Source organism: Lutra lutra, chromosome 1, assembly GCF_902655055.1.
Source record: "Lutra lutra chromosome 1, mLutLut1.2, whole genome shotgun sequence".
In the NCBI taxonomy this organism is placed as follows: domain Eukaryota; kingdom Metazoa; phylum Chordata; class Mammalia; order Carnivora; family Mustelidae; genus Lutra; species Lutra lutra.
In genome coordinates this window covers 291,514-315,216 of record NC_062278.1, presented here as the reverse complement: position 1 = coordinate 315,216, position 23,703 = coordinate 291,514, and the positions used below count along the sequence as shown (strand labels likewise).

The 23,703-nt window shown below is 55.3% G+C and overlaps 1 protein-coding gene across 2 annotated transcripts in view; it reads left to right on the top strand.

Moving 5' to 3' along the window:
* PCNT (pericentrin) overlaps positions 1-23,703 on the top strand; it is a 120,275-nt gene that overhangs the window by 54,556 nt on the left and 42,016 nt on the right. For both annotated transcript variants that reach the window (XM_047717643.1, XM_047717636.1), the window contains exons 16-29: positions 1,279-1,425; positions 4,339-4,490; positions 8,883-9,043; positions 9,260-9,498; positions 11,007-11,169; positions 11,691-11,903; positions 14,960-14,992; positions 16,981-17,210; positions 17,934-18,050; positions 18,161-18,181; positions 18,851-19,057; positions 21,258-21,404; positions 21,633-21,782; positions 22,684-22,776. In XM_047717643.1, the coding sequence (XP_047573599.1) occupies positions 1,279-1,425; positions 4,339-4,490; positions 8,883-9,043; positions 9,260-9,498; positions 11,007-11,169; positions 11,691-11,903; positions 14,960-14,992; positions 16,981-17,210; positions 17,934-18,050; positions 18,161-18,181; positions 18,851-19,057; positions 21,258-21,404; positions 21,633-21,782; positions 22,684-22,776 (2,073 nt within the window). The remainder of the gene's footprint in view (positions 1-1,278; positions 1,426-4,338; positions 4,491-8,882; positions 9,044-9,259; positions 9,499-11,006; positions 11,170-11,690; positions 11,904-14,959; positions 14,993-16,980; positions 17,211-17,933; positions 18,051-18,160; positions 18,182-18,850; positions 19,058-21,257; positions 21,405-21,632; positions 21,783-22,683; positions 22,777-23,703) is intronic.

Genomic DNA, 23,703 nt, shown 5'->3' with positions numbered 1-23,703 from the left:
CGGGCTGGTGCTCTTGAGGAGCTCCGAACCCCTCGGGTCCCCCCCAACCCTTATGACTGCGGGAGGCTGTTTGCAGAGCTCTACCAGAGGTGGGAGGGATGGGATTTAGGGCAAGTTTTTTTGTTTTTTTTTTAAACCACATCTTTCAGCAGAGGAATTTTTTTTTTTTTTAAAGATTTTATTTATTTGTCAGAGAGAGGGAGAGAAAGCAAGCACAGGCAGACAGAATGGCAGGCAGAGGCAGAGGGAGAAGCAGGCTCCTGCTGAGCAAGGAGCCCGATGCGGGACTCGATCCCAGGATGCTGGAATCATGACCTGAGCCGAAGGCAGCTGCTTAACCAACTGAGCCACCCAGGCGTCCCTAGGGCAAGTTTAAGGACCTCATAGCTGCTGTTTGGATGGAGACTCAAACTTTGTTTTTAGTAAACTCTGGATTGTTACAAGTCTTTCTTAATTTCCAGAGCTCTGAAGAAGTTGCGTTTTGACAGTTTCTGTCAGTGTTCTCAGTGCCGTTATAGAGGAATGTGTTCTTGGATGTCCTTATTCTGCCATTTTGAAAGTGCTGCCTCTGTAGTTGTTGTTGTTTTGTTTCTTTGTTTGTTTGTTTAAAGCTTATTTCATTAAGGATGCCTGGGGGGCTCAGTTGGTTGAGCCACTGCCTTCAGCTCAGGTCATGATCCTGGAGTCCAGGGATGGAGTTCTGCATCAGGCCCCCTGCTTGGCGGAGAGTCAGCTTCTCCCTCTGACTTCCCCCATCTCGTGCTTGCTCTCTCTCAAATAAATAAATAAATAGTATATATATATCGGGTTTATATATATATAGACATATATATATATATTTTTTTTTTAAAACGATGGCCTTAAAAAAAAAAGCTTATTTCATTAATATAATTTGTTAGGTGAACCTTATGAAGAACAGTGTTTATTATTTAGGAAGAAATAGGGTTTATGTTTTGAAACCAAAGGAACTTTGTTTCTAAATATCTTGGATTCTGATGGTCGTGGTATCGTGGTGATGGGTAATTTCTTAATGTGATCGTTTGGGAAAAGAAACGAGCTGTCCTCTTGATGTTCTCTGTGGGAAGCACATTGAATACGTGTTCACTGTGGGTAGTGGCTTCGTCCCTTTTGATCACTGCTCTTGGCACAGGGTGGACTCAATAAATACTTGTTCAATGAACTGTGTTTTAGCAAACAACAAGGAAATGGAACAAGCATAACTTTTAGAGCTTAGAGTGACATTTTTGTTGTTTTTGTTAACAATGTACTTTTATACAGGGTGAATTTGAAGGTGAAAAGAAAGCTGCTTTGCATGAACAGGAGGAGATCCCTAGGCTGGAGTGTGAGCAGGCACAGTCTCTTCACCGAAAAGAGGAAGAGTCTTTGTTTCTGCAGCTTCAGGAGAAGAATGACCAAATTCTACGGGTATGTGGCAAGTGTCTTTTCTTTGTTTTTATTTTTTGTGTGTGTGGTAAAATGTGCATAACATAAAATTTACCATTCTAATCATTTTTAAGTGTTACAGTTCAGGGGCATTAAACCCCGTTCACAGGGTTGTGCAGCTATCACTGCTGTCCGTTTCTAGAACTGCTCATCCTCACCATAAGCAGAAACTACCCCCACTGCCCACGAGCTCCCCTTTCCCTCCCTCCAGCCCCTGGCACCCATTCTTCTGCCTTGTGCCGCTGAATCTGACTGCTTCCGGGGCGTCCTGTGATGGGGTCAACAGCATTAGTCCTCCTGCGTCTGGTTTAGTCACTCAGTGCAACGTCTGCGGGGCCTGCCGTGGTGCAGTGTGGGTCAGAGCGTCTCGGTGTTTTGTGGCAGAGTGATAATTCTGTTTCATAGAGATGCGTGTCGTGTTGCTCTCTTCATGGATTTGGCTGCTGGTAGACCTCTAGGTGGTTGTTTCTCCGTCTTGGCTGCTGTGAGTGTCCCCATGTGTACAAGTCTTGTCCCAGTCCCTGCCGTCGGTTCGGGCTGTGTGCATCTAGGAACAGGATTGCTGGGTCCTGATGACTCTGTTTTTGTCTTGAGGAGCCGCCGTGCTGTCTTCCTGGTGCTGCCCCATCACATGTCCCTGCCAGCTGTGCCCGGGTCTCCGGTTTCTCCACAGCCATCATTTGTTCACCGTCTTCTCTCTGTTTATGATCACGTCACAGCGGGCGTGAGGTGGGACCACATCGTGGTTCTGATGTGTGTGTTCTTGGTGGTGAGTGACGAGCATCTTTTCAGGAGCTTATTGGCCATTCATTTGTCTTCGGAGAAATGTCTGTTCAGGTTCTTTGATGGTTTTTGAATTGGGTTTGGTTTTTTGTTATTCCTTTGTAAGTTTAGTATGTGCAGTTTTACTATTTTCTTTTCTTTTTTTTTTAAGTATGCTCTACACACAGCGTGGGGTTTGAACTCAGGACCCTGAGATCAGGAGTCACATACTCTAGCGGCCAGGTGCCCCTATTTATACTATTTTTTGAGATAGTCTCACAATGTAGACCTTTCAGGAGTGTAATAATACTGTTTTTCTTTTTTTTTTACCTTTTTTTTTTTAAGATTTTATTTACTTTTTTGACAGCACAAGCAGAGGGAGAGGGATAAGCAGGCTCCCCAATGAGCGGGAAGCCTGAGGCAGGACTCGATCCCAGGACCCCAGGATCATGACCTGAACTGGAGGCAGCCGCTGAACTGACTGAGCCACCCAGGCACCCCAGAAAAAGTTTTGTTAGGATGTTTATTTGTACTTTCCTCTTTTTTGATCAGTGTCACTAGAGATGTATCTGTTAGGTTTTTCCAGTCACCATACAGTTTTTGTGAAAAGGAGGGAGTAGGACCGGCAGAGGGAAAAGTCTGTGTCCCATAGGCTCCAAAGTGGACTCAGCCTCTGTGGAGGCCTGTGCCGCTGGCCCTCGCGGTGCTGCCGCCTCAGCCCGCAGCCGCCCGTGGGAGCAGAGCTCCGTGCTGCACATCTGGCGGGCGTCTGCCTTCTCTCCACACCCCACTGGTGGGGCCAAGCCAGGCCTGGAGCCGTCCAGGCACCGGTTTCGTGAGCTGGCAGCATCCTCTCTTCTCTCTTGTTTGTTTCTGGTCATTGTTTGCCGTCTTCGTGTGATGTCACCGGTGATTTGTGGAACTAATTTTTCCTAATTTCCCTACAAGCACGGCATTGAAATGGTTTCTTTCTTTCGCTCCTGGTACGGGTTTCAAAACTACACTCTTCTCTTCTCTGGTCTTTGTTTGCTGTTTGTACTTGCTGACGTTTTATGGGTCCCACCTGGGGTTCTCTTACCCATTTCCTACTCCACGCAAACCTTCTTTTCCTACTCCTGGCTGCAGAGCTGTCCTCGCCAGCTGGGCTCTGCACCTGGAGTCCGCTTGCTTCCAGGCTCCATGCGTCCGATTCTAGAGCTCGAGACACTAGGCATGTCACGCATCGGCCGCTGTGGACACCCATTGTTCCTGATTCTTGGTAGCAGTGGAGGACAGGCCTGCGGTCTGCCTGGCTCTGTGTGCGTAGTCACGCTCTGTCATGTTCTCTGTGGGGACGATGCCCGGGTTCTTGACCATCAACTCAGCCAGCCCTGAGAAATCACTGTGGTTGGCTCTGGGCTCAGGTCACTGCATTGCTGGGAAGACATACTTGTCATTTCACTAAGCTGCACAACAAAACTGCAGTGACCTGTGCTCAGTGCTCGGGCAACCTGGGGAGCCCACAGTAGCCAGGGGTGCCCAGGGTAGCTGGTGCCACCCACCCCGCCGGCTCACTGAGACCCCATGATTGTTGACTGTTTTTTTTAAAGACTTACTTATTTAACTTAGAGTGTGCGTGTGCACAAGTAGGAGGGGCAGAGGGAGAGAGAGAATCGCAAGCAAACTCTCTTCTGAGCTCAGCCTAACTGGGGCTCTATCCCAGGACCCCAAGATGACGACCTGAACCAGAACCCAGAGTTGGATACTCAGCTGACTGGGCCTCCCAGGCGCCTTTGTTGGCTCCTTTTTCAAGGAGAAATAAATAAGAATGATCTTCACTTGTCTAGAAACTGGTATTTATTCTGAATGAATATAAAAGAGATTTTGAGTTCTTACTTGTGAGAGTAATCTCTGGTGAGTTTGCCCCTTCCCTCGGTGCCTGGGGCAGGCTAGAATGTTTATGTGTTCTGTTTTTGTAGGCAGTGAATAATGGCGGGGTTGCGGGGGGACCCCTGTAATTAGTAAAATTAGTAATTAGAAAATTATTAATTTTCACCTTTAATCACTATTAACTAGGATGATGAGTGTTTCTTACAGAAGTTTATTCCTGACTAAATTGTTCTAAATAAAGCTGTAACAATTTTTCCTCAACAGCTGAAAGACCAAATTTTATCCTTAAGTCAAGAAGTAGAAGAGTGCCATTCTGAACTGGAGAAGCTCCAGCAAAGGCGTGAAAGGGAAAACCAGGAAGGCACAAATCTCATCTCGATGCTGAAGTCCGACATTGATCTGTCTGACCGTGAAAGGTCAGTCACACATTCCTCTGTCAGAGCTGCCCAAGTGCATGGTAATACCTGGCAGGATGGAACCCTGTGTCACATTATTCTTCTCATTTAAAAACACTTTAAACATCAAGAAAAGTACTGAGTAATGTACGATACCCATATACCCACCACTCACTTTGCCAAATTTTCACATTTTGCCAGATTACAAAATTTGATGCTGTAATGTGGAGTTAACCTTAAAATTAAATTGCCAGGTTTTTTGGTTTGTTTTCTTTTTTTCTTTTTCTTTTTTTTTTTTTTAACTAATAAAACTTTAATTTTTTTTTTCTATTTTTTTATTTTTTCAGTGTTCCAAGGTTCACTGTTTATGCACCACACCCACATCCATGCAATACTTGCCCTCCTTAGTACCCACCACCAGGCTCACCGAACCCCTCACCATCTCCCCTCCAAAACCCTCCATTTGTTTCTCAGAGTCCACAGTCTCTCGTGGTTCACCTCCCCCTCCAATCTCCCTCAACTCCCTTCTCCTCTCCACCTCCCCTTGTCCTCCATGTTATTTCTTATGCTCCACAAGTAAGTGACACCATATGACAATTGACTCTCTCTGCTTGACTTATCTCACTCAGCATAATCTCTTCCAGTCCCATCCATGTTGCTACAAACTTTGGGTATCCATCCTTTCTGATGGAGGCATCATACTCCATAGTGTATATGGACCACATCTTCCTTATCCATTCATCTGTTGAAGGGCATCTTGGTGCTTTCCACAGTTTGACAACTGTGGCCATTGCTGCTATGAACATTGGGGTACAGATGGCCCTTCTTTTCACTGCATCTGTGTCTTTCGGGTAAATACCCAGTAGTGCAATTATAGGGTCATAGGGTAGCTCCATTTTTAATTTCTTAAGGAATCTTTAAATGGTGGGTTTATTCTGGAATAACAGAATTGCAGTCCAGGACAAGCTAGCTAGTACATCACCATAAACAAGTCTGGGGAACAGAGGAAGCTCCTCTATAGATGGAAGGAGGGCTAGGACTGTTGTAAACAGAAAGTCCATTGGAGGAAACTGTGTATTGAAAGTGTAGTGGTTTCTCATTGGCTGAGTTGTTGCTGGGCAGAAGGAAACCCTCCTTCCTCCTGCTGGGATCTTTATGTCGTGTATAGTCAATGTGCCCCTCTTCCTGAGAGATACGCAGCTAGAAGGGCTTCAGAGTTTCCCACCCCCCCACCTCCTCCACCCAGCTTCCTGACCCCGTTCTTTTTTTTTTTCCCCCCTTAAAGATCTTTTTTTATTTGACAGAGGGAGACACAGCGAGAAAGGAACACAGGCAGGGGCAGAGGGAGAGGGAGAAGCAGGCTTTCCCCCGAGCAGGGAGCCTGATGAGGGGCTCGATCCCAGGACCCTGAGATCATGACCTGAGCCTGAGGCAGATGCTCAGGCGCCACCCAAGTACCCCATCCTGACCCCATTCTAGTCAAGGTTTTCTTTTATTAATTGTTACACTTCTCCCTTTTTTTAAATACAAAATTTTTTTTTAAGGTTTTATTTATTTATTTGACAGAGATCACAAGTAGACGGAGAGGCAGGCAGAGAGAGAGAGAGAGAGAGGGAGGGAAGCAGGCTCCCTGCTGAGCAGAGAGCCTGATGCGGGACTCGATCCCAGGACCCTGAGATCATGACCCGAGCCGTAGGCAGTGGCTTAACCCACTGAGCCACCCAGGTGCCCTACACTTCTCCCTTTTGATCAAGATCTTTCCTTGAAAGCATTGCTGGTCAAGAGTCAAGTGTTTCCTATTTAATGGTCTTGTCCCTCATTGTCAGGAAGGACTTTCCTGGTTGTCCTGTCCTACCTCAGAAAAGACTGGCTAGAGGGGCTGGTTAGGCTCCCTGCTCAGTGGGAAGCCTACTCCCTCTGCCTCTCCCCTCACTCATGCGCGCCCACGCGCTCGCTCGCTCTCTCTCTTAAATAAATAAATAAAATCTTAAAAAACAAAACAAAACAGTAACAACAGAAAAGGCCAGCTAGAGGGCTGGAGGTGACTGGAGTGCTTACATTTGTAATAGATCGCCCCACTCCCTGCCCGGCCCAGCATCCTGGCTCTTTGCAATAGCAGAAACTGTAAGTTTTTTGGTTTTGTTTAGGGGCCTTTACTTGTTAGATTTGAAAATTGAGGATTTTAGCAGGTTTTTTGGTGACTCTTGTAGGATATAAGCAGCTGGTTTGCTGTTGTCAGTAAATCTGGGCACTTTCTCATTCTGTCCTGGTCCTTTTTTTTTTTTTTTTAAGATTTTATTTATTTATGTGACAGACAGAGATCATAAGCAGGCAGAGAGACAGGCAGAGAGAGAGGAGGAAGCAGGCTCCCCGCTGAGCAGAGAGCCCGATGCGGGGCTCGATCCCAGGACCCTGAGATCATGACCTGAGCTGAAGGCAGAGGGTTAACCCACTGAGTCACCAGGCACCCCTGTCCTGGTCCTTTTTAACTAAAAGGGAAAGATCCTAGTTCAGCCTGTTAAAAAGTATAGAGAGTTAAATGCTACCCAAGTGGATTCAGCTAGAAGGTAGAATGGTCTCATTCGCTGTGGTGGTCATGAAGAGGTCTGTGAGGCTTCTGTGTACAAGCCTGAGTGTTGTTCCGCTGAGCGAGCTTAGCAAAAGCTGTTGTATCGGCTCCGTGATTTCCCGAGCGTGTGGCAGCGCCCTGACAGAAGGTGAAGGGCTGGGTTCTCCGGAACCCCCTTGGGCTGTGTCCTCTGGGCCGGTTGCATCCCGAGCCGGCGTGGCACGCACCCCAGGCGCGCCGGCGGACGGTGTGAGCGCGAGCGGGCGGCCCGCACGTCTGAGCGACCGAGCTCCGCAGCCGGCCCGTCGGCCCTCAGCCGCTTCAGGACGCTCTGGAACTGCGGTTCGCAGCTCGTTCTGGGCGCGGAGAGCACGGGAGCTTGGGGGTTGTGCGGGGCCTCGGAAGACCAGCAGAGGCGGGTTCGGTGGGTCAGAGGAGGAGGACAGCTGGGCCGAGAGAAGAGCCGAAGATAGCCCAGGGGCAGGACCCGGTACTGGGCGGTTCCGAGTGTCTGTGGAGGGGATGGGGGCAGGTCGGGGCCTCAGAAGCCTCAGTTCCTTTATTTTTTATCTGTATTTTTTAAAGATTTTTTAATTTATTCATGAGAGAGAGAGAGCGCACAGGCAGGGGGCTGCCGGCGGAGGAGAGTGAGCGGGGAGCCCGATGCGGGGCAGGATCCCGGGACCCTGAGGTCGTGATCTGACCCGGAGGCAGAGGCGCCCCGGTTTGCCTCAGTTTAGTTTAGTTTAATGTTTTGTGAAGAGGCAGAATCTCGAGACTCCAGGAGTCTCGACATTTAAAGTAGGCGGCCCGGCTGGGGCAGGTTTCTCCTCTGCCGTGAAGGACCCGTGGCTTCTGGTTTAATCCCATGTAGAGCAGGTTGAGGGGATCAGCAGTTGCTGGTAACGGCCGTCGGAGTCCTACGTCACTTCTGCCCCAGCCAGTCCACTGACTTACAGATGCGCGTCGTTTCTAAGCTCAAAACCGGCGGGAGCACAGGGTTCCCTGTGCTCGCGCCATGTCATTGCTGTGTCGCTCCCCAGCACCCACGTGCTCTGCACTCGGGGTTCGCCGCGGGCACCGCAGCCATCCGGGCCTGCACCGGGCCCGGGGAGGAGGGGGCAGCTTTGACGCTGACTTGAGTTTCTGCTTGAGCTCCCTGACCCGCCCTGTCCGCGGTCACCCCGTGCCTGCCTCCGCCTGCTCCCCGACAGTGCCTTCTCGTCCTGTGCCTGCCCACCCTCCGTCCGCAAGGTCTCCGCAGTCCGCTGTGGTGGCCTGGGCAGCGCGGGGAGCCGTGAGGCCCTGGCTCTTCCTGTGCTCGCTCGTCTGTCCCGCTGTTTCTTTCCCGCTCATTCTTCCCGTGTCTCTCCCTTGCCCTTCAGCTCTGTAAGGGGCAGCTCCCCTGTGTTTCGTTCAGTGGCATGTCCCCGTGTTGGGAGCAGACCTAGTTCCAGGTCGGTGGTGGGGATGGAAGTATGTGAATGTTTGGGGGCAGAGGAGCCTGTCTCCCGCCCACTGGGCCCCGGCATCTCCCAGCAGTGAGGACCCTGCCTCGGCTCCAGCACTTTGCCCCTAGCCGTGTCCTGGACGGGGTCACGGTGCTCTGGACGGAGGGCCATGTTGGTGCTCTGCTCTCCTCCTGAGGGATAGAAAGGCGGTGAGTAGGGACAGGAGCCTGGTAAAACTGGCGATGAGATAATGTCTTTTTAAAGTGAAGAGCAGCAGCCCAAGGGTTTGGTCTTGTTGGCAGAGCTGCCCCCTGGGCTGTGCCCCCCTTGTCTGAGTCAGACCGGCTTAGGGTTGTGGCTGACAGCCTGCTGTCCGCTCTGTGCTTCGTTCAGGAGAGCTCTCCGGGACGCTCTGCGGAGGCTGCTCACTTTGTTTGGAGAGACGCTGAGAGCTGCTGTCACCCTGAAGAGCCGTATCGGTGAGCGTGTGGGGCTCTGTCTGGAGGACGAGGGCCTACCTGATGTGCGGCCCGGTGGCCAGGCCCTGTTGGCAGGTGAGTGCCTGGACAACCCTGTGCCTGCAGCCCCTGGGCCGGGGCGCTGAGTGCTGTCCTCCTTCCCTGCTGGGGCCGGGCTGGATGACCTCCTGATGCTCGAGACGGATCGTTGTCTTTGGGACGTGGGTGTGCTCGTGCTGCAGCAGCACTGGTCGTGCGAGCTTGCTTGCCACGCAGTGTGTGTGCAGGTTTCTGTGTTTCCTCACTTTGCAGCACCAGTGCTCGATGAGACGTGGCCTGCGTCCGAGGCAGCCCTGTTGGAGCTGGACCGAACTTTGCCTGACTATGCGGAGGTGTCTTCAGAGGCTGAACTTAGCAGTCACATCTGTGAAAGCTTTTTCATGAGCCCAGAAAGTTCGCTGGAGTGTGAGCAGCCAGTTAGGAAGCTCTACCGGAGCCTTGGCCTGGCGGTGGATGGCCTGCTGGAGCTGGCTCTGGACTCCACCCGGCAGGTGAGACACGGCTGCGCACGCCGTCCGCCCGCGGCCCTGTGTTGGCTCCCGGCATTGCTCGTCGTCTGAGAAGGGTGACGGGCTGGCTCAGGGGCAAGTTGAATGTTCAGTGACGTGAGCTTGATAGGCGAGGCTAGCACAGCTCCCAGGTGCTCTGCTGGGCACAGCACACGCGTGTTGGTCATTCTCGAGTGGCACCTGCAGGGTGAGAAGGGGCCTTGGCGTTTTCCAGGTGGGTCTGGCTTCTCTTGCTGTTCACTCCTCTGGGCATTTGAGAGCAGAAACTCACTTCTGGGTGTGCACCTGCCTTCCTCTCATATTGTTTTGATCTTCTGTTGCTACCAACGACTTTCTCCTGTTTTTCCTAAGCAGAAGTCTTTTCTGAACTGAAATTCTGGAAGCCGTAGGTTTGCTGCGAATGGAAAGTCAGAGCTGAGTGTCAGGCCAAGGACAGATGGTTCGATCTCTCGCCTTTACTCTGTTCTACCTTCAGCAGTATTTAATGTTACATTGGATGTGTGTTTAGAGCTTATCACTAGCAAAGGAAATTATGTTCATTAACCTTTCGGAACATTTTAGACAGGAAAGACATTAAATATGAATTATGAAAAGCAGTATAGAGTTCCTTTTTTCTGTTCAGCCCAATTAGAAAATAAGCATTTTTAGCCAAAACATTGCTGTTTACATCCCAGAAAGCCTTGAGTAAGTTCTCCCCACTTGGGGAAGGTATGAGAAGAGGAAGCCTTGGGGCTCTTTTCGGGGGGGACGCCAGTGGATGCCCTTAGAGGCAGGGTCTAGGGAAGCTGGAGTTAGGGTTAGTGTGGAGGAGGTGGAGGGAGGCCCCAGCTAGCTGCTCAGGGGTGTCTCGGCACAGCTGGGTGTAAGCGTCTGAATTCAGCGGTTAGTCTGGGCACCCCCCACCCCCAAGCCTGAAGGTGGCCTGGGAGCCTCAGGCTGGGCAGGGGAGGAAGGGGAGATTGGGGCCTGGGACTGAGCCAGGCCTGGGTGGTGTCAGAGGAGACCCAGAGGGCCCTGGTGTGACTGAGTCGGGGGTGGTGGTGTGGGCGGTAGAAACCTGTCAGGCGCCCGGCCCGCCGTGGTGACTGGCCCAAGGAGCCTTTCCTCCCACCCACGGCCTCCACATCCCACCCTCCCTGTGGAGTGCCAGGTGGTTACCCCTGCTTGGATTCTAGGGTCCTGAGGGACAGTTTTTGTGACCTTTGGAGCGCCCTTTCCCTTAACAGCATTGCTGGGCAGATGTATCAGTAGTTCATGAACATGTGAATTTTTTGTGCTGCATTGAATGTGTGTGTTTGAAGTTTTCTTTTTTAAAAACCGTTGAATGAGTCACTTGTCTAGTGATTGACACAGTACTGAAGATCATATCGTTGCTCACAGAATATTTGTGGTTTTGTCAGATTTCTACTGTGCCACAATCCTGGTCCTGTCGGTGGTAACGTGAGCTCTATTTTGACGTGCGGTTTCATTTTCCCCGTGCGTGTTAACAGCTGGAGGAAGCACGTCAGATCCATTGCCGTTTTGAGAAGGAATTCAGCTGTAAGAACGAGGAGACCGCACAGGTGGTTAGAAAGCACCAGGAGTTACTGGAGCGCCTGGAGGAGGCGAGCGCGGCCCGGACACAGCTGGTGCTGGAGCTGCACCAGGCTCAGGGTGAGCCCCGGTCGCGGGCGGGGGAGGGCGGCGGGGCACACGGGACGGAGGCGCGTGGGGAAGGGCAGTGTTAACAGAGGTCTTACAGGCAAAATGTAGAACTAAAATAATGTGGGGGAAGGCCTCTGACTTTCGCCCGTGAAACCAGGTGCCATCAAGCTGCTCCCCAGGCTGCCAGCCCCTGAGTGGCCTCCTGGGCGGAGATGCATGTCGGTCCTCCCTGCCCCAGGAAGCGACATTCGTGTCCCCACAGGCCCCCACACTTCTGGTTTGTGGTGGTCACGTTGTCTCATGTGCTGGGCGCGTGGTGTGGGGGTGTCTCGCACGCGGCTGCTCCAGGGCGCCACCCTGTCCTCCTGGTGCACCAGCCCTGTGCTGTCCTTCCAGGAATGCAGGCGTGACCATGCAGCTCTCACGTCCCCTGGCCACATCTCTCTGGGGCTGGGATGCCCTCGCGGGGACGCCCATCCTTCTGCTCTGCCTCAAAGCCTCAGGAGCTGGGTCTCTCCGCGTCTCCGCAGGCGTCATCGAAGGGTTCAAGGTGGAGAAGGCCAGCCTGCAGGAGGTGCTGGGCCAGAAGGAGGCGGCCGAGCAGGGCCTCGCGGTCGAGCTGGAGAGCCTGAAGCAGCAGCTGCAGCGGGCAGCCCAGCAGCAGGCAGAGCTGAAGGAGGAGAACTCTATCCTGTGCGCCCAGAAGGAGGCCTTGGCCGCGGAAGCGGAAGAGAGAGAAGCCAGTAAGAGTTGCTGGCTCCGGGGTCAGAGACGGGCACGGCGCGGGGCGGGAGCGGGGGCGGCTGCCGTTTACCGATGCTCAGTGTGGCGGAGGGCCGCGGAGGATGGTGGAGCCCCGGGCCGAGGGCCTTCCCGTGCGGGCTGGCGCAGCGGCCCTGCTGCTGCGGCCCCGTCGGGGAGGCAGGGTCGTCCTGCCGGCCGCGGGCTGGGTGGACACCCGTGTGAGGCCCGTGTCGCCTCTGGCCAGCACGAGCCTACTGGGAATGTCGCTGTTCCCAGTAAAAGAGCTTTGGACTGTTTGAGGCAAATAACCAAGTCTGGGGGGAAATGTGGGCTACTGAAAATGTTTATTTAAATTTTTTTAAAAAAATCGTGTAATATGAACCTGAAGTAGGAAAACGCAGTTGTGAAAGTTGTGATTTCAGGTGATCAGAGTTTTCGTATTTAAAATATTTCAAGGACGAACAGTCAGAACCAAAGCGTTCAGATGGTTGCGTGGCGGGTGGCGGCGTCCGGGCAGAGCTGCGAGAAGCAGCCCTCGTGGGTCTGGCCTTCCCCAGACCCGCGCGTCTCGCTCGCTGGGCTTCCCCGGTGCTTCTCTCCCCACCAGCCGACTGCGGCACGCATCCCCGTGTGTGTGCGCCCGCCGGGGCCCCGGTCAGCCTGGGTTCTGGGGCGGTCGGGTCCTGGCGCACAGGTCTGCTTGGTGGGACAGCCTCCGCCGTTCTCCCACCCCGAACAGCTCGGGAAAGTCACTTTTCTTTTCCGTTTGGCGTCCCTCAGTACGCGACCAGCTGTCGGGGGTGCTGGTCATTGCTGTGTCCCGTGTCCTCCGCTCATGGGTTTCCGGCCTTGTCTTTATTCTTTCTGGCCTGCTTCGTCCCGTGAGCTCTCCGGGCCGCGGGCTTCCTCGTGCTGAGAGGCAGGTCCCACGAGCCGTGGTCGCTTGAGGCGGAGGGAGTTGTCGGGGGCTCGTGGTTCCTCCTACGTGGGATGTTCTGGAAGGTCTGTGTGTGATCGTGCCCACCTCTCCCTGCTCGGCTGTCCACCTGTACGTATCTCTGTCCCTTTCCACTCTTTGAGGTAAGTTTCTGATGTTGAAAACTTAACCGAGCTTTGTTTTTCTCTTGAATGTCATTTCCACCCGTTAAGTCTTTTTCCACCTTCAAGTGTGTCTCCTGCGGATCTCACATTAGCATGACTTCCGAGGAGGGATCCACGTCGTGTCCTGCTGTGTCTCGTGGCTGTGCCCACAGCCTCTCCGTCCGCCTGTGCTCTTCTGGTGACCTGTTCTCCTTCCCATGTCTCTCTGGGTGGAAGGGACCTTCCTCGGCTGCCCGGAAGCCGTGCGTCCCGTTCTCCTTCGGGCTTCGCTCCTTCCTCCTTCAGGCCACTGTCTTGTGCTCCCCAGCGCTGAGCCTGTCCCGTTCTCCCCCGTTCCCGTCTCTGCCCGGTGCCCAGCCCTGCTGGTATCCAGCGAGGCTCCATTCACGCGTGAGACCGTGTGTGCATGTGGACAGGCATGTTAGCAAGCGTGTGCGTGAGCAAGGCTGTGAGCTGAGGTGTGCACCTGTGTCTGTGCACCGGAGAGCAAGCCTGCGTGTGAGCCTGTATGAGCATGTGTGGGGGGTGGTGCACCTGTGTGAGAGGAGGCATGTGGCGGTGTGGGGAGCGGGAGCGAGCACGTGTACTCTGTGGATCCAGTGCCTGTGCAGGGCCCCTCCTGCTCGTTCTCAGGTGTTCCTGGACCAGCCTCCGGGTCTGCGGGGTGTCCAGGCCTGCACCCCGTCCACCGAGTTTACCCCGTGGATGTGTGTACTTCCAGGGTGTCAGGACTTCAGAGCTAGGGCCTGAGCTGGGGAGCAGGCTTGTGCTCCCTGCCTGAGGCCCGAGTGGCCCCGGCTCTGTGAGGTCCGTCTGCTGTGGCTCTGCCGTGCGTGGGCCTGGCGGCTCCTGAACATGTCTCGAGGCTGTGCCCACAGCTGCCCTTCTGCGTCTCTGGTCACCCCCGTGCCCAGAGCCCTGACACTCCTTAGCAGAAGGGAGAGTGGGGCCAGTCTTTGCACATTCCCTTTGTCGCTCCTCTGGGATCCTCTGGGGTCCTTGGCTGGCTTTCCTCTTACATCGTTAGCGCCCCCTGAATTTCTTCTCTGAGCTCTCGTCCTTTCCGTTCACCCATTTGCGCAGTTTGGGACTCGCAGATGCTTATGTCGTTTAACACACTGTCCGGGGCACCTGGTGGCTCCGCCGGTTGGACGCCAGACTCTTGGTCATGATCTCAGGGTGGTGAGACCCAGCCCCACACTGGACTCCAAGCACAGCGCTGAGTCCGCTTTTCTCCCTCTGCCCCTCCCCCGTTCACACTCATGTATGTGCGCGCGCTTTCTTCTCCTCCCTCCTCTCTCCAAAGAAGTAAATCTTTATAAACAAAACGCTGCTGTCTACACAGCACCTCCTGACCGTCCCTGACCACGCCCCTGCCCCGGCACAGTCCAGTATGTGGTCCTGATTCTGCCTGGGGCCTTCCTGAAGGCTGACCCACTTCTAAGAGCTTTTGGCGGTCGGTGCACCTTGTGGAGAAACTCAGGTCGGCCTCGCCTGTATGCAGGAGTGAGGTGTTTTCGTGGCTGCGCTCAGGGTCGTGCCTACTGTCCCCTTTAACAGTCCAGATCCTTTGGCCTCCAGGAGCTGCTGCAGCCCAAAGGCAACTAGTCTGCCCGGGCTGCAGTCCCAGAACAGTGCGGATGGGTACAACTGACGGACGCTGTGTCCTTGGTCCTGGAGGGTGGAAGTCCATGGTAAAGGATGAGTGCCCACCTCTGGGCTGTGTCCCACACGCAGAAGGCCCTGGTGCTCTCTGGAGCTTCTGGGAAGGCTCCGATCCCAACCGTGAGGCTCGACGTATGGATGTTAGGGGGACACGGATGTTCAGACCGTCGCGGTGGCGTTACAGAAAAGCGTGGCTGTTAGGGACTGCCCAGGACCACGGATGTGCCCTGGATTCCTGCTGACTGACCGTCCGTTTCCACATCTGAAGATGCTGTGTTTTCCTTCATAGGCACTCCTGGTCCCGTAGCCCACGAGGACTCGGGTTTGTAAACCAGTCTGGTGACTGCTGTGGGAGATGAGCTATGTCTGCACCAGATTGCCTCAGTTTTTTACTAAAGAGGAAAAGTACTTCAAGGCTTTTGTGGCAAACTGTTAACAAAAATGCCAGTGTTACCTTCTGAACTGACCTGTGACACTGCACGAGCATCTGTCCAGTGATCCCTTCTGTGGCCCTGAGCGGCGGCCGGCGCTGCTGTGCGGGAACCACGGCGGCTGGGAGATGCGTTGTCCTGGGAGGTCTCGAGGGAGGAGCTTGGGGAACCCGAGTGGAGCTCCTGGGCTGCCCCGATGTCGTGGGTGGCCCTCAGCATGGCCTGAACGGCCACAGGACACCTTCCCCGCAACACCACCTGCATGGGGCTACGTGTGCCGTGGCTGGGGTCCTTCCTCCAGCACGTGGCCCCTGGGGATGGTGCTGTCCGGCCGGCTGCAGGGGTGGGGAGCACCTTGTCCTAACTGCATGTGGAAGGCGGCTCACCCGAGGTGCTGACTTACTAGCATGGAGTTGATTGGGAACGTTCTGTTCGTGGTCATGCTAGTTTGGCGAAAAAGACTGGCAGATTTATATAAAACAAAAGGAGTTTAGAAAGCTAGTAAAATGTAGTGAAACTTATGAGATTACAATTTCAGTTTGGGGACAGGTTGAACACTCAAGGATTCATCAGAGGCAAGCCTCCTTTTATTATGGATGCTTACAAATTTACAGTTTCCACTTGGATTATGGCATTATCATCCAGTTAATTTTAGATCGGCTTTTTTTTTTTTTTTTGAAGATTTTATTTATTTATTTGACAGACAGAGATCACAAGTAGGCAGAGAGGCAGACAGAGAGAGAGGAGGAAGCAGACTCCCCGCTGAGCAGAGAGCCCAATGCGGGGCTCGATCCCAGGACCCTGAGATCATGACCTGAGCCGAAGGCAGCGGCTGAACCCCCGAGTTACGCAGGTGCTCCTAGATTGGCTTTTGATGTGCGATGGCTGGACCCCTTTCCTCGGAAATGGCTTCACGCCATGGGAGCACAGGAAGCACGTCCTGCATCGGGGCTCGTGCGCCCTCTCGTGGACGTCTGAAGTGACCGTTCTTTTTCTACACTGGACACTATGTAGCATCGTACTTTCTCGAAAATTAACCAATGTGTCACTTGGAAATAACTAGGATAGAGTTTTCTCAGGCTTTAAAGTTCTTTATTTTAGCCGGTGTTAATTTTTTTTTAAAAGATTTTATTTAGGGGCGCCTGGGTGGCTCAGTGGGTTAAGCCGCTGCCTTCGGCTCAGGTCATGATCTCAGGGTCCTGGGTTCGAGCCCCGCGTCGGGCTCTCTGCTCAGCAGGGAGCCTGCTTCCTCCTCTCTCTCTGCCTACTTGTGATTTCTCTCTGTCAAATAAATAAATAAAAATCTTAAAAAAAAAAAAGATTTTATTTATATATTTGACAGACAGAGATCACAGGTAGGCAGAGGCAGACAGAGAGAGAGGAGGAAGCAGGCTCCTCGCTGAGCAGAGAGCCCGACGCGGGGCTGGATCCCAGGACCCTGAGATCATGACCTGAGCCGAAGGCAGAGGCTTAACCCACTGAGCCACCCAGGCGCCCCTAGCCGGTGTTAATTTAAAAGATGTAATTTTTTTTCTTTTTTCTGGGGTACTCGACTATTTTCCGTGGGTATTTGGCTAAGTGGTGGCTGTTCGGGTTAGGGTTAGTGTCTGGCCAGACACGGGCTCACGCAGGCTTGCGAGTGCATGACCTCCCCCAGAGGCGTCCTGTTGTTTCCTTGGGGTGTGGGAGCCACAGCGATGCCGCGTCCTGGCCGGGCTTCGGGCTGGGGCTGCCAGGGAGGCTAGACCTGGGCGTGCTCTGTCCTCGGGCGGCCCTGGGTCTGTGGGGCACCCGCCGCGCACGTGTCCTGCTTCTGCTTCCGTCCGAGTACCCGCCCTGATCCGTGGGGCTCTCCTCCCTGTTTGCTTCGTATCTTCAGCTCTTCGTAGGGAAGTGGACGGTCTGACCCAGGAGCAGGCTGAGGCCAGGAAGCAGGCGGACAAGGACCGCGCCGTGCTGCTTTCCCAGATGAAGGTGTTTGAGGCGGAGCTGGAGGAGCAGCTTGCTCGGCAGGAAGCGAGCGCCCAGCAGGCCGAGGAGCTCTGCGCGCTGAGGCAGCAGCTGGCGGCTCTGGACAAGCATCTGCGGAGCCAGCGCCACTTCATGGACGTGAGCGTCTTGAGCGTGCTAGATGGGCGTCCCCAGAGGTCTCCTCCGTAGCGTGTGCTGCCAGGACACGACATTAGGGCCCGTGCACAGCCCCGTTGTTGTGGTCCCTTTGCTTCTCCGTGCGTGTCCTGGGGGTTGTCGCCATGGGCCCGTGCGGGGTGCAGGGGGCTCTCCGACCGCCCATCTGGCAGGCGCTGCGTGCCCAGCACTCCCCCAGTCGGGCCCGAGCTATCTGCTGTCCGTGGCTGTTCGTTCTCTCTCTGTCCCTCATTTTGGTTTTATTTATTTGAGGAGGAGAGAGGGCAAATGCACAAGTGGGGACGGGGAGAGGCAGGCCCCCTGCTGAGCAGGGAGCCCCATGCGAGGCTTGACCCCAGGACCTGAGACCCTGTCCCGAGCCGAGGACAGATGGCTCAGCGACATGGCGCCCCGGGGATGCCCTTCTGTCCACGTTCTGCAAGTCCCTGTCATTGTACCTGCCGGGCTGCCTCTTCCCTTAGCTCGGTTCACAGAGTCCCATGACAGGGAGCCCCAGCCTGGCCAGTGGACACGTGTGGGAAGGGGAAGGCCAGGCGCGGTGTGAGAGGCCCCCTGGATGGTCCGCGTCTGAGTGGGCGGTCTTCTCTTCTGACCCCACGCCGTCCCCCTTCCGTCCTGGGGGAGAAGTGCTGTGTCCCGTCAGGGCATCGGACGTCTCCAGGCCGCCTGCCTCTCTCCCCACAGGAGCAGGCTGTTGAGAGGGAGCATGAGCGGGAGGAGTTCCAGCGGGAGATCCAGAGGCTGGAGGAGCAGCTCCGACAGGTGGCCCGGCCGCGGCCCCGGGGCTCCTGCATCAGCGACGTAAGTCAGCCCGCCACGCGCAGTGCCCGTCCGGCCACCGTCTCGGGAGCATTTTAAAGACTTAACCTTTTGAATGACTTTTTTTTTTTCCATGTGTGTGAAAATGGCAGCAGGAGCAGCTGGATGAGGAGGTACCGTGCGTCGTGGGTCTGCTGCCTTCCCGCCTCACCCCTGCGTGGCCAATGGGGAGGGAGAGCTGCTACGGGCTGGCCTGTTTCTGGCTTGGAGCCGGACCTGCCGGCATGGCTGCCGTTGATTCGCTCTATTCTTTTCAAACACTGAGCACGTTTTGAGACAGTCGTGGACTCATGTTTGGGTGTGAGCAGTAGGACGGACGCCCGGTACAGCCGTCACCCAGTTCCTCAGGGTGACGCCCACTGAGACGGAGCCCACGCTCGGCATGGGGCCCCCCACCCACGCCCTCAGTGCTGTTTGTGTCATCCACACGGTTACACGAGGGGACCAAGTGGTGTGAGCCGTCTGGGATGACCTGTTCCTGGTCCCAGTCTGGAGCCCCCCTGGGGGCCGCCCTGCCTGGCGTTTTTCTCTCTCCTTTCCCAGTAGTGTGTCTCCCGACAAAATTAACCTTATTTTATGGATACATTTTGGGCTTGTGTTTTTCTGCGTCTTTCTGAGAGAATGCCCGCGTCACGGCTTCCCCACACTGTCTCTTGGCTCCTAGAGCCCCTCCCCGCAGACAAGCTTGCAGGGGTCAGTGTTTGCTCCGCCGCGGGCCGCGCTTTCCTCTGCAAAGATTGCTGTTTTCACTCCTGCATTTCTTAGCGTTTTTGTTGTTTTAGGTTAAATTGTTACAAGAAAAGTTGCGAGAGAAATCAGATGGGTTTAATGAGTTGGCTGCGAAGAAGGAGTTGGCGGACAGACAGATGTTAGTCCAGGAAGAGGAGATCCGGCGTCTGGAGGAGACCAATGCCAGCTGCAGGAGAGAGGCGGCCGCGCTGCGGGAGGAGCTGGAGAGGCAGAGGGATGCCGTGAAAGCCTTGCAGCAGGTGTAGCAGCACCCCTGCCCCGCACCCCTGGCCTGACGGCCTCCGAGGGGAGAGTCTCCTTGCGCCCCCCGTGCTTCGCGTCACTCCCAGCCCATCCCTCCAGCCACCAGGCCTCACGCGCCCACGGACCGCCTGTTCTCGGGCTCCCTTGTTCACACACCGTCCGCCTGGAAGGTGGCGTTAGCCCCCGTGGCCAAGGGGTCCATCTCTTCCGCGGTCGTTCCCACATCCGGTTGGATCAGTTGGGGTTCCTGTGACGGCCTCAGGTTCAGCTGACTTGCTAGAGCGGCTGACAGATCCCAGAGAATAACTGTGGACTTACTGTGAAAGGGTGGAACTCGGGAGCAGCCAGGTGGAGGGGCAGGCTGCGGGGGGAGGGCAGTGGGGCCCCTGTGCCCCCTCCAGGCGCGCCACCCGCACGTTTCCCAGGCCGGGAGCTCCCTAAACCCAGTCTTCGGGGGTTCTTCTGGGGCTTCACTCCCCAGAGGTCAGGGGTGGCAGCGGAGCCGAAAGACCCCTTCTGATCTCTCCATGCCTCCTCCCTCCATGACTCCTCCCTCCATCCCTCCTCCCCCCACGTCTGCTCCCTCCATCCCTCCTCCCCCCACGTCTGCTCCCTCCATCCCTCCTCCCTCCATCCCTCCTCCCTCCTCCCTCCACCTCTGCTTCCTCCATCCCTCCTCCCTCCATGCTTCCTCCCTCCATCCCTCCTCCCTCCTCCCTCCATCCCTCCATGCCTCCTCCCTCCATCCCTCCTCCCTCCATCCCTCCTCCCCGCACCTCTGCTTCCTCCATCCCTCCTCCCTCCTCCCTCCATTCCTCCATCCCTTCTCCCTCCATCCCTCCTCCCCCACCTCTGCTCCCTCCATCCCTCCTCCCTCCTCCCTCCATGCCTCCTCCCTCCATCCCTCCTCCCTCCTCCCTCCATCCCTTCTCCCCCCACCTCTGCTCCCTCCATCCCTCCTCCCTCCTCCCTCCTCCCTCCATGCCTCCTCCCTCCATTCCTCCTCCCTCCAACCCTCCTCCCCCCACCTCTGCTCCCTCCATTCCTCCTCCCTCCTCCCTCCATGCCTCCTCCCTCCATTCCTCCTCCCTCCATCCCCCCTCCCCCCACCTCTGCTCCCTCCATCCCTCCTCCCTCCTCCCTCCATGCCTCCTCCCTCCATTCCTCCTCCCTCCATCCCTCCATCCCTCCTCCCTCCTCCGTCCTCCCTCCATCCCTCCTCCCTCCACCTCTGCTCCCTCCATCCCTCCTCCCTCTTCCCTCCATGCCTCCTCCCTCCATCCCTCCTCCCTCCTCCCTCCATCCCTCCTCCCCCCACCTCTGCTCCCTCCATCCCTCCTCCCTCCATGCCTCCTCCCTCCATCCCTCCTCCCTCTTCCCTCCATGCCTCCTCCCTCCATTCCTCCTCCCTCCATCCCTCCTCCCTCCTCCCTCCATCCCTCCTCCCCCCACCTCTGCTCCCTCCATCCCTCCTCCCTCCATGCCTCCTCCCTCCATCCCTCCTCTCTCCATCCCTCCTCCCTCCCTCCCTCCATCCCTCCTCCCCCCACCTCTGCTCTCTCCATCCCTCCTCCCTCTTCCCTCCACCTCTGCTCCCTCCATGCCTCCTCCCTTCACCTCTCTTCCCTCTCCCTCCATCTCTGCTCCCTCCATCTTTTCTCCCTCTTCCATCTCCTTTCTCCTTCCCTTAGCAAACATTTCCTGAGCTTATCAGATGCTACAGGTAGAGACAATGCCATTTTTCCTTCTACAAAGTTGAACCACTTATGTAACTTTCTCACTTTTTGTGACTAATTTCTCCCTAGTAAATGTTCTTTGGAAACTTCTTGATGAGATGTTAATGTGCATCATACAGATGTACAATGTCCTTGTCAGTCGTTGTCCTGTTCTCGGACAAGTTCTTTACTTTTTTTTTTTTTTTTGTGATAGTCAGTAGTCTAGAGACTGTTTTGCACCTACCTGAATAATTAGCAGTGGCATCCCGGGCACACGCTACGGCTCTGATTGGCACCCCGTCTTCACCAGGGGCGCGCTCTCTGGAGTGCATCTGGCGTGTGGCTGTCATGGCTGGCATGCACAGGCGTGCTCAGCGGCGTGCCGGGAAGGTCTGAGGGCACTGTGCACTCACATCACAGTTCGAGGCCCCCGATTCCTGAGATACTTACTGAGAATAAACCTCCTTTTCTTCTTCCTCAGGATAAGGAGGCGCTGGAGGAGCAGCAGAGGAGCCAGTTGCTTCTGATGTCCACTCTGCAACCTGTGCCTCCCGCAGGCAGCCGTCCCGAGGGCCCCGAAGTCCAGTCAGATGCTGTGCAGAGGGTGCTCCAGCAGCGAGAGCACGAGGCAAGTGTGGGGGCTCTGGGGCTCCGCCCGCTCGGGGCTGCTGGTGGGGCAGGACCCTCACTTGGTCTGCGAGCAGTTTGTGACTGCTGGAGAGCTCCGTAATTTTAACAGTTATAGAACAATGAAGACTCTTCGTGGCATGTACTTTTAAATATTTTAAAGTAATTTTAGTAACGATGGAGTGGCAGAATATGAGATCCTCTCAAATGTTTTCTGTTCTATTGAAAGGTGTTGGACCTAAAAGAGCAGTTGGAAAAGATTAAAGATGACTTAGCATGTAAGAGCAACGAGGTGCTGCATCTGAACTCGAAGCTGGAGGCGCAGAGCAGCCGAGCCGCCCGTGCGTGGGAGCTTCAGGAGGAGAACGCCAGCCTGAAGGTAAAATGGGGCACCGCCCGGACGCCTGCGGGGGTGCTGCTCGCCCCAGCGCCGTGGCCCGCCAGGGCCATGGCTTAAGGACGCACGCACTGTCCGTGTTTAGGAGGCGCTGACCTTCTGTACGGAGGTCGGCAGCCAGGGTGGAGCCCAGAGCCACCAAAGGGGACAGTGGCCTACGCATCCTCTACATCCTGCTTACGGCTCTGAGAGTCCGTCTTTTAGAGGAGAGACGCACCTGTCCGATGGTGGAAGCTGTGAAGAAATAAACCATCAGCGTTGGCCTGATTTGAGTCATGAAAGGGTTACTCTGCTGTAGAAGAGGTGACTTTTACTAAGTAGTTGCTCGCTGTTAATCTCTCATAAGAGTAGGATGAGAAAGAGATTGGTTGGTTGGCTGGTCGTGGGGTGGGCGTGTGGGCAGCAGGAGAGTCTCAGACTCCCACACGGGGCTTCATCTCTCACCCCCGACACCATGACCTGAGCAGGAATCATGAGTCAGGCACTTAACCACCCAAGCCGCCCAGGCACTCTCCTATAAAACGGTTCTTAAATCTTCTTTGTCATCTTAATGTAACGTGCTTTAGTGAAGAATCAAGTTGTAAAGAAACGGCCTTAGTGCCAAGCCCTTGCCTATGGTGCCCAGCAGCTGTCGGCGTGAGCGGAAGGCGCTGGAAGACCCTCGGCCTGTGGTTGTGTGGGCGCTCCCAGGCCACGTGTGTGACGTCCGTGTGTGACGTCCATGGCAGCGGGGTTGTGGGCCAGTCGCAGGCAGCAGGTGTCTCTCCGGGGGATTCCTGCTTCGTCAGTGGGAACAGGAGACCGTTCTTAGGCTGAGCTGCGGGCAGGCGGGGTGCTTCCCGCACACAGGCCCCGTTTTGTCGGCACGGTTGTGGCCGGTTAAGTGTTCCTGCAGAACAAAGAGGATGAGATCGTGCGTGTGAGCGAGCAGCTCGGGGCACAGCTGGCTGGCGTGGGAGGTGGCGCGCTTGGCGAGGTAGGCCTTTCCCGGCACTGCACACCCAGACCACGGTCCTGCGCCAGAACCTCACTCGTCGAGGGATGAGCGCCCCTGCTGACTGCCCTGGGGTGGGGGCTCTCAGGCCTCGGCCCTCTGTAGGGCCCCGCTTGGAAAGGAGCTGCCTCAGCCAGAGCCAGAGATCCCGGAGACCAGACGTGCATGCTCTTGGCCCACGTGTCCGCCCGTGTTCTCCGTTCCCAGCCTGCACAGTTTTCCTGTTTTGGGGCAACCAGTGTTGCCCCTCACTGGCCTTTCCTGCCCCATCTGTCCGGAACCCCGGAGGAGTCATCTTGGTTTTGGGGTTACAACCACCTCCCGTGCTGGTTTCTGTGTGTGTTGTGGTGGGGCTGCTCTGTGGCGTGTGCCTGGTGTGGTGAGTGGTACGCCCACGTTGTGAGCGGACTGTGTCACTCCTGAGACCCCCGTTGGTGCTCCAGAAGTGCGGGGCGTCCCGGGACTGGCCGTGAGTCTCGCCTGAGCCGCCAGAGTGCCCTTGGCTAACTGGACTGGTCACAACTCCACATGGAGATGCATAGGTGTGTGACCCAGGGACCGCTCGCGCCATCGGAGTCACAACCAGAAAGCCATCTGTTTTCTTACTTCTGTGTTCAGTATGGGCCAGGTTTGATCTTGAATTTAAAGGCACGAGATGGTAGTAATGAAACCAAGAATTGTTATGAAACCCTCGATTTTTGGGAAGCAGACACTGGAGTATAAGAAGTTGGCTGAGGCTCATCCGCCGAGCCTGAGTCGGTCAGTGTCACTGGTGGTTCAGCCTCACGAGGACGGAGCTTGGAGCTTTACTGGTGACCGTTTCCACCTGACTTCCCACTTTCCGTCTTCGTAGTCTTGGCAGGATATTGAACGTCTGAGTTTCAATTGTGTTAACTCCAGAGCGCGTAT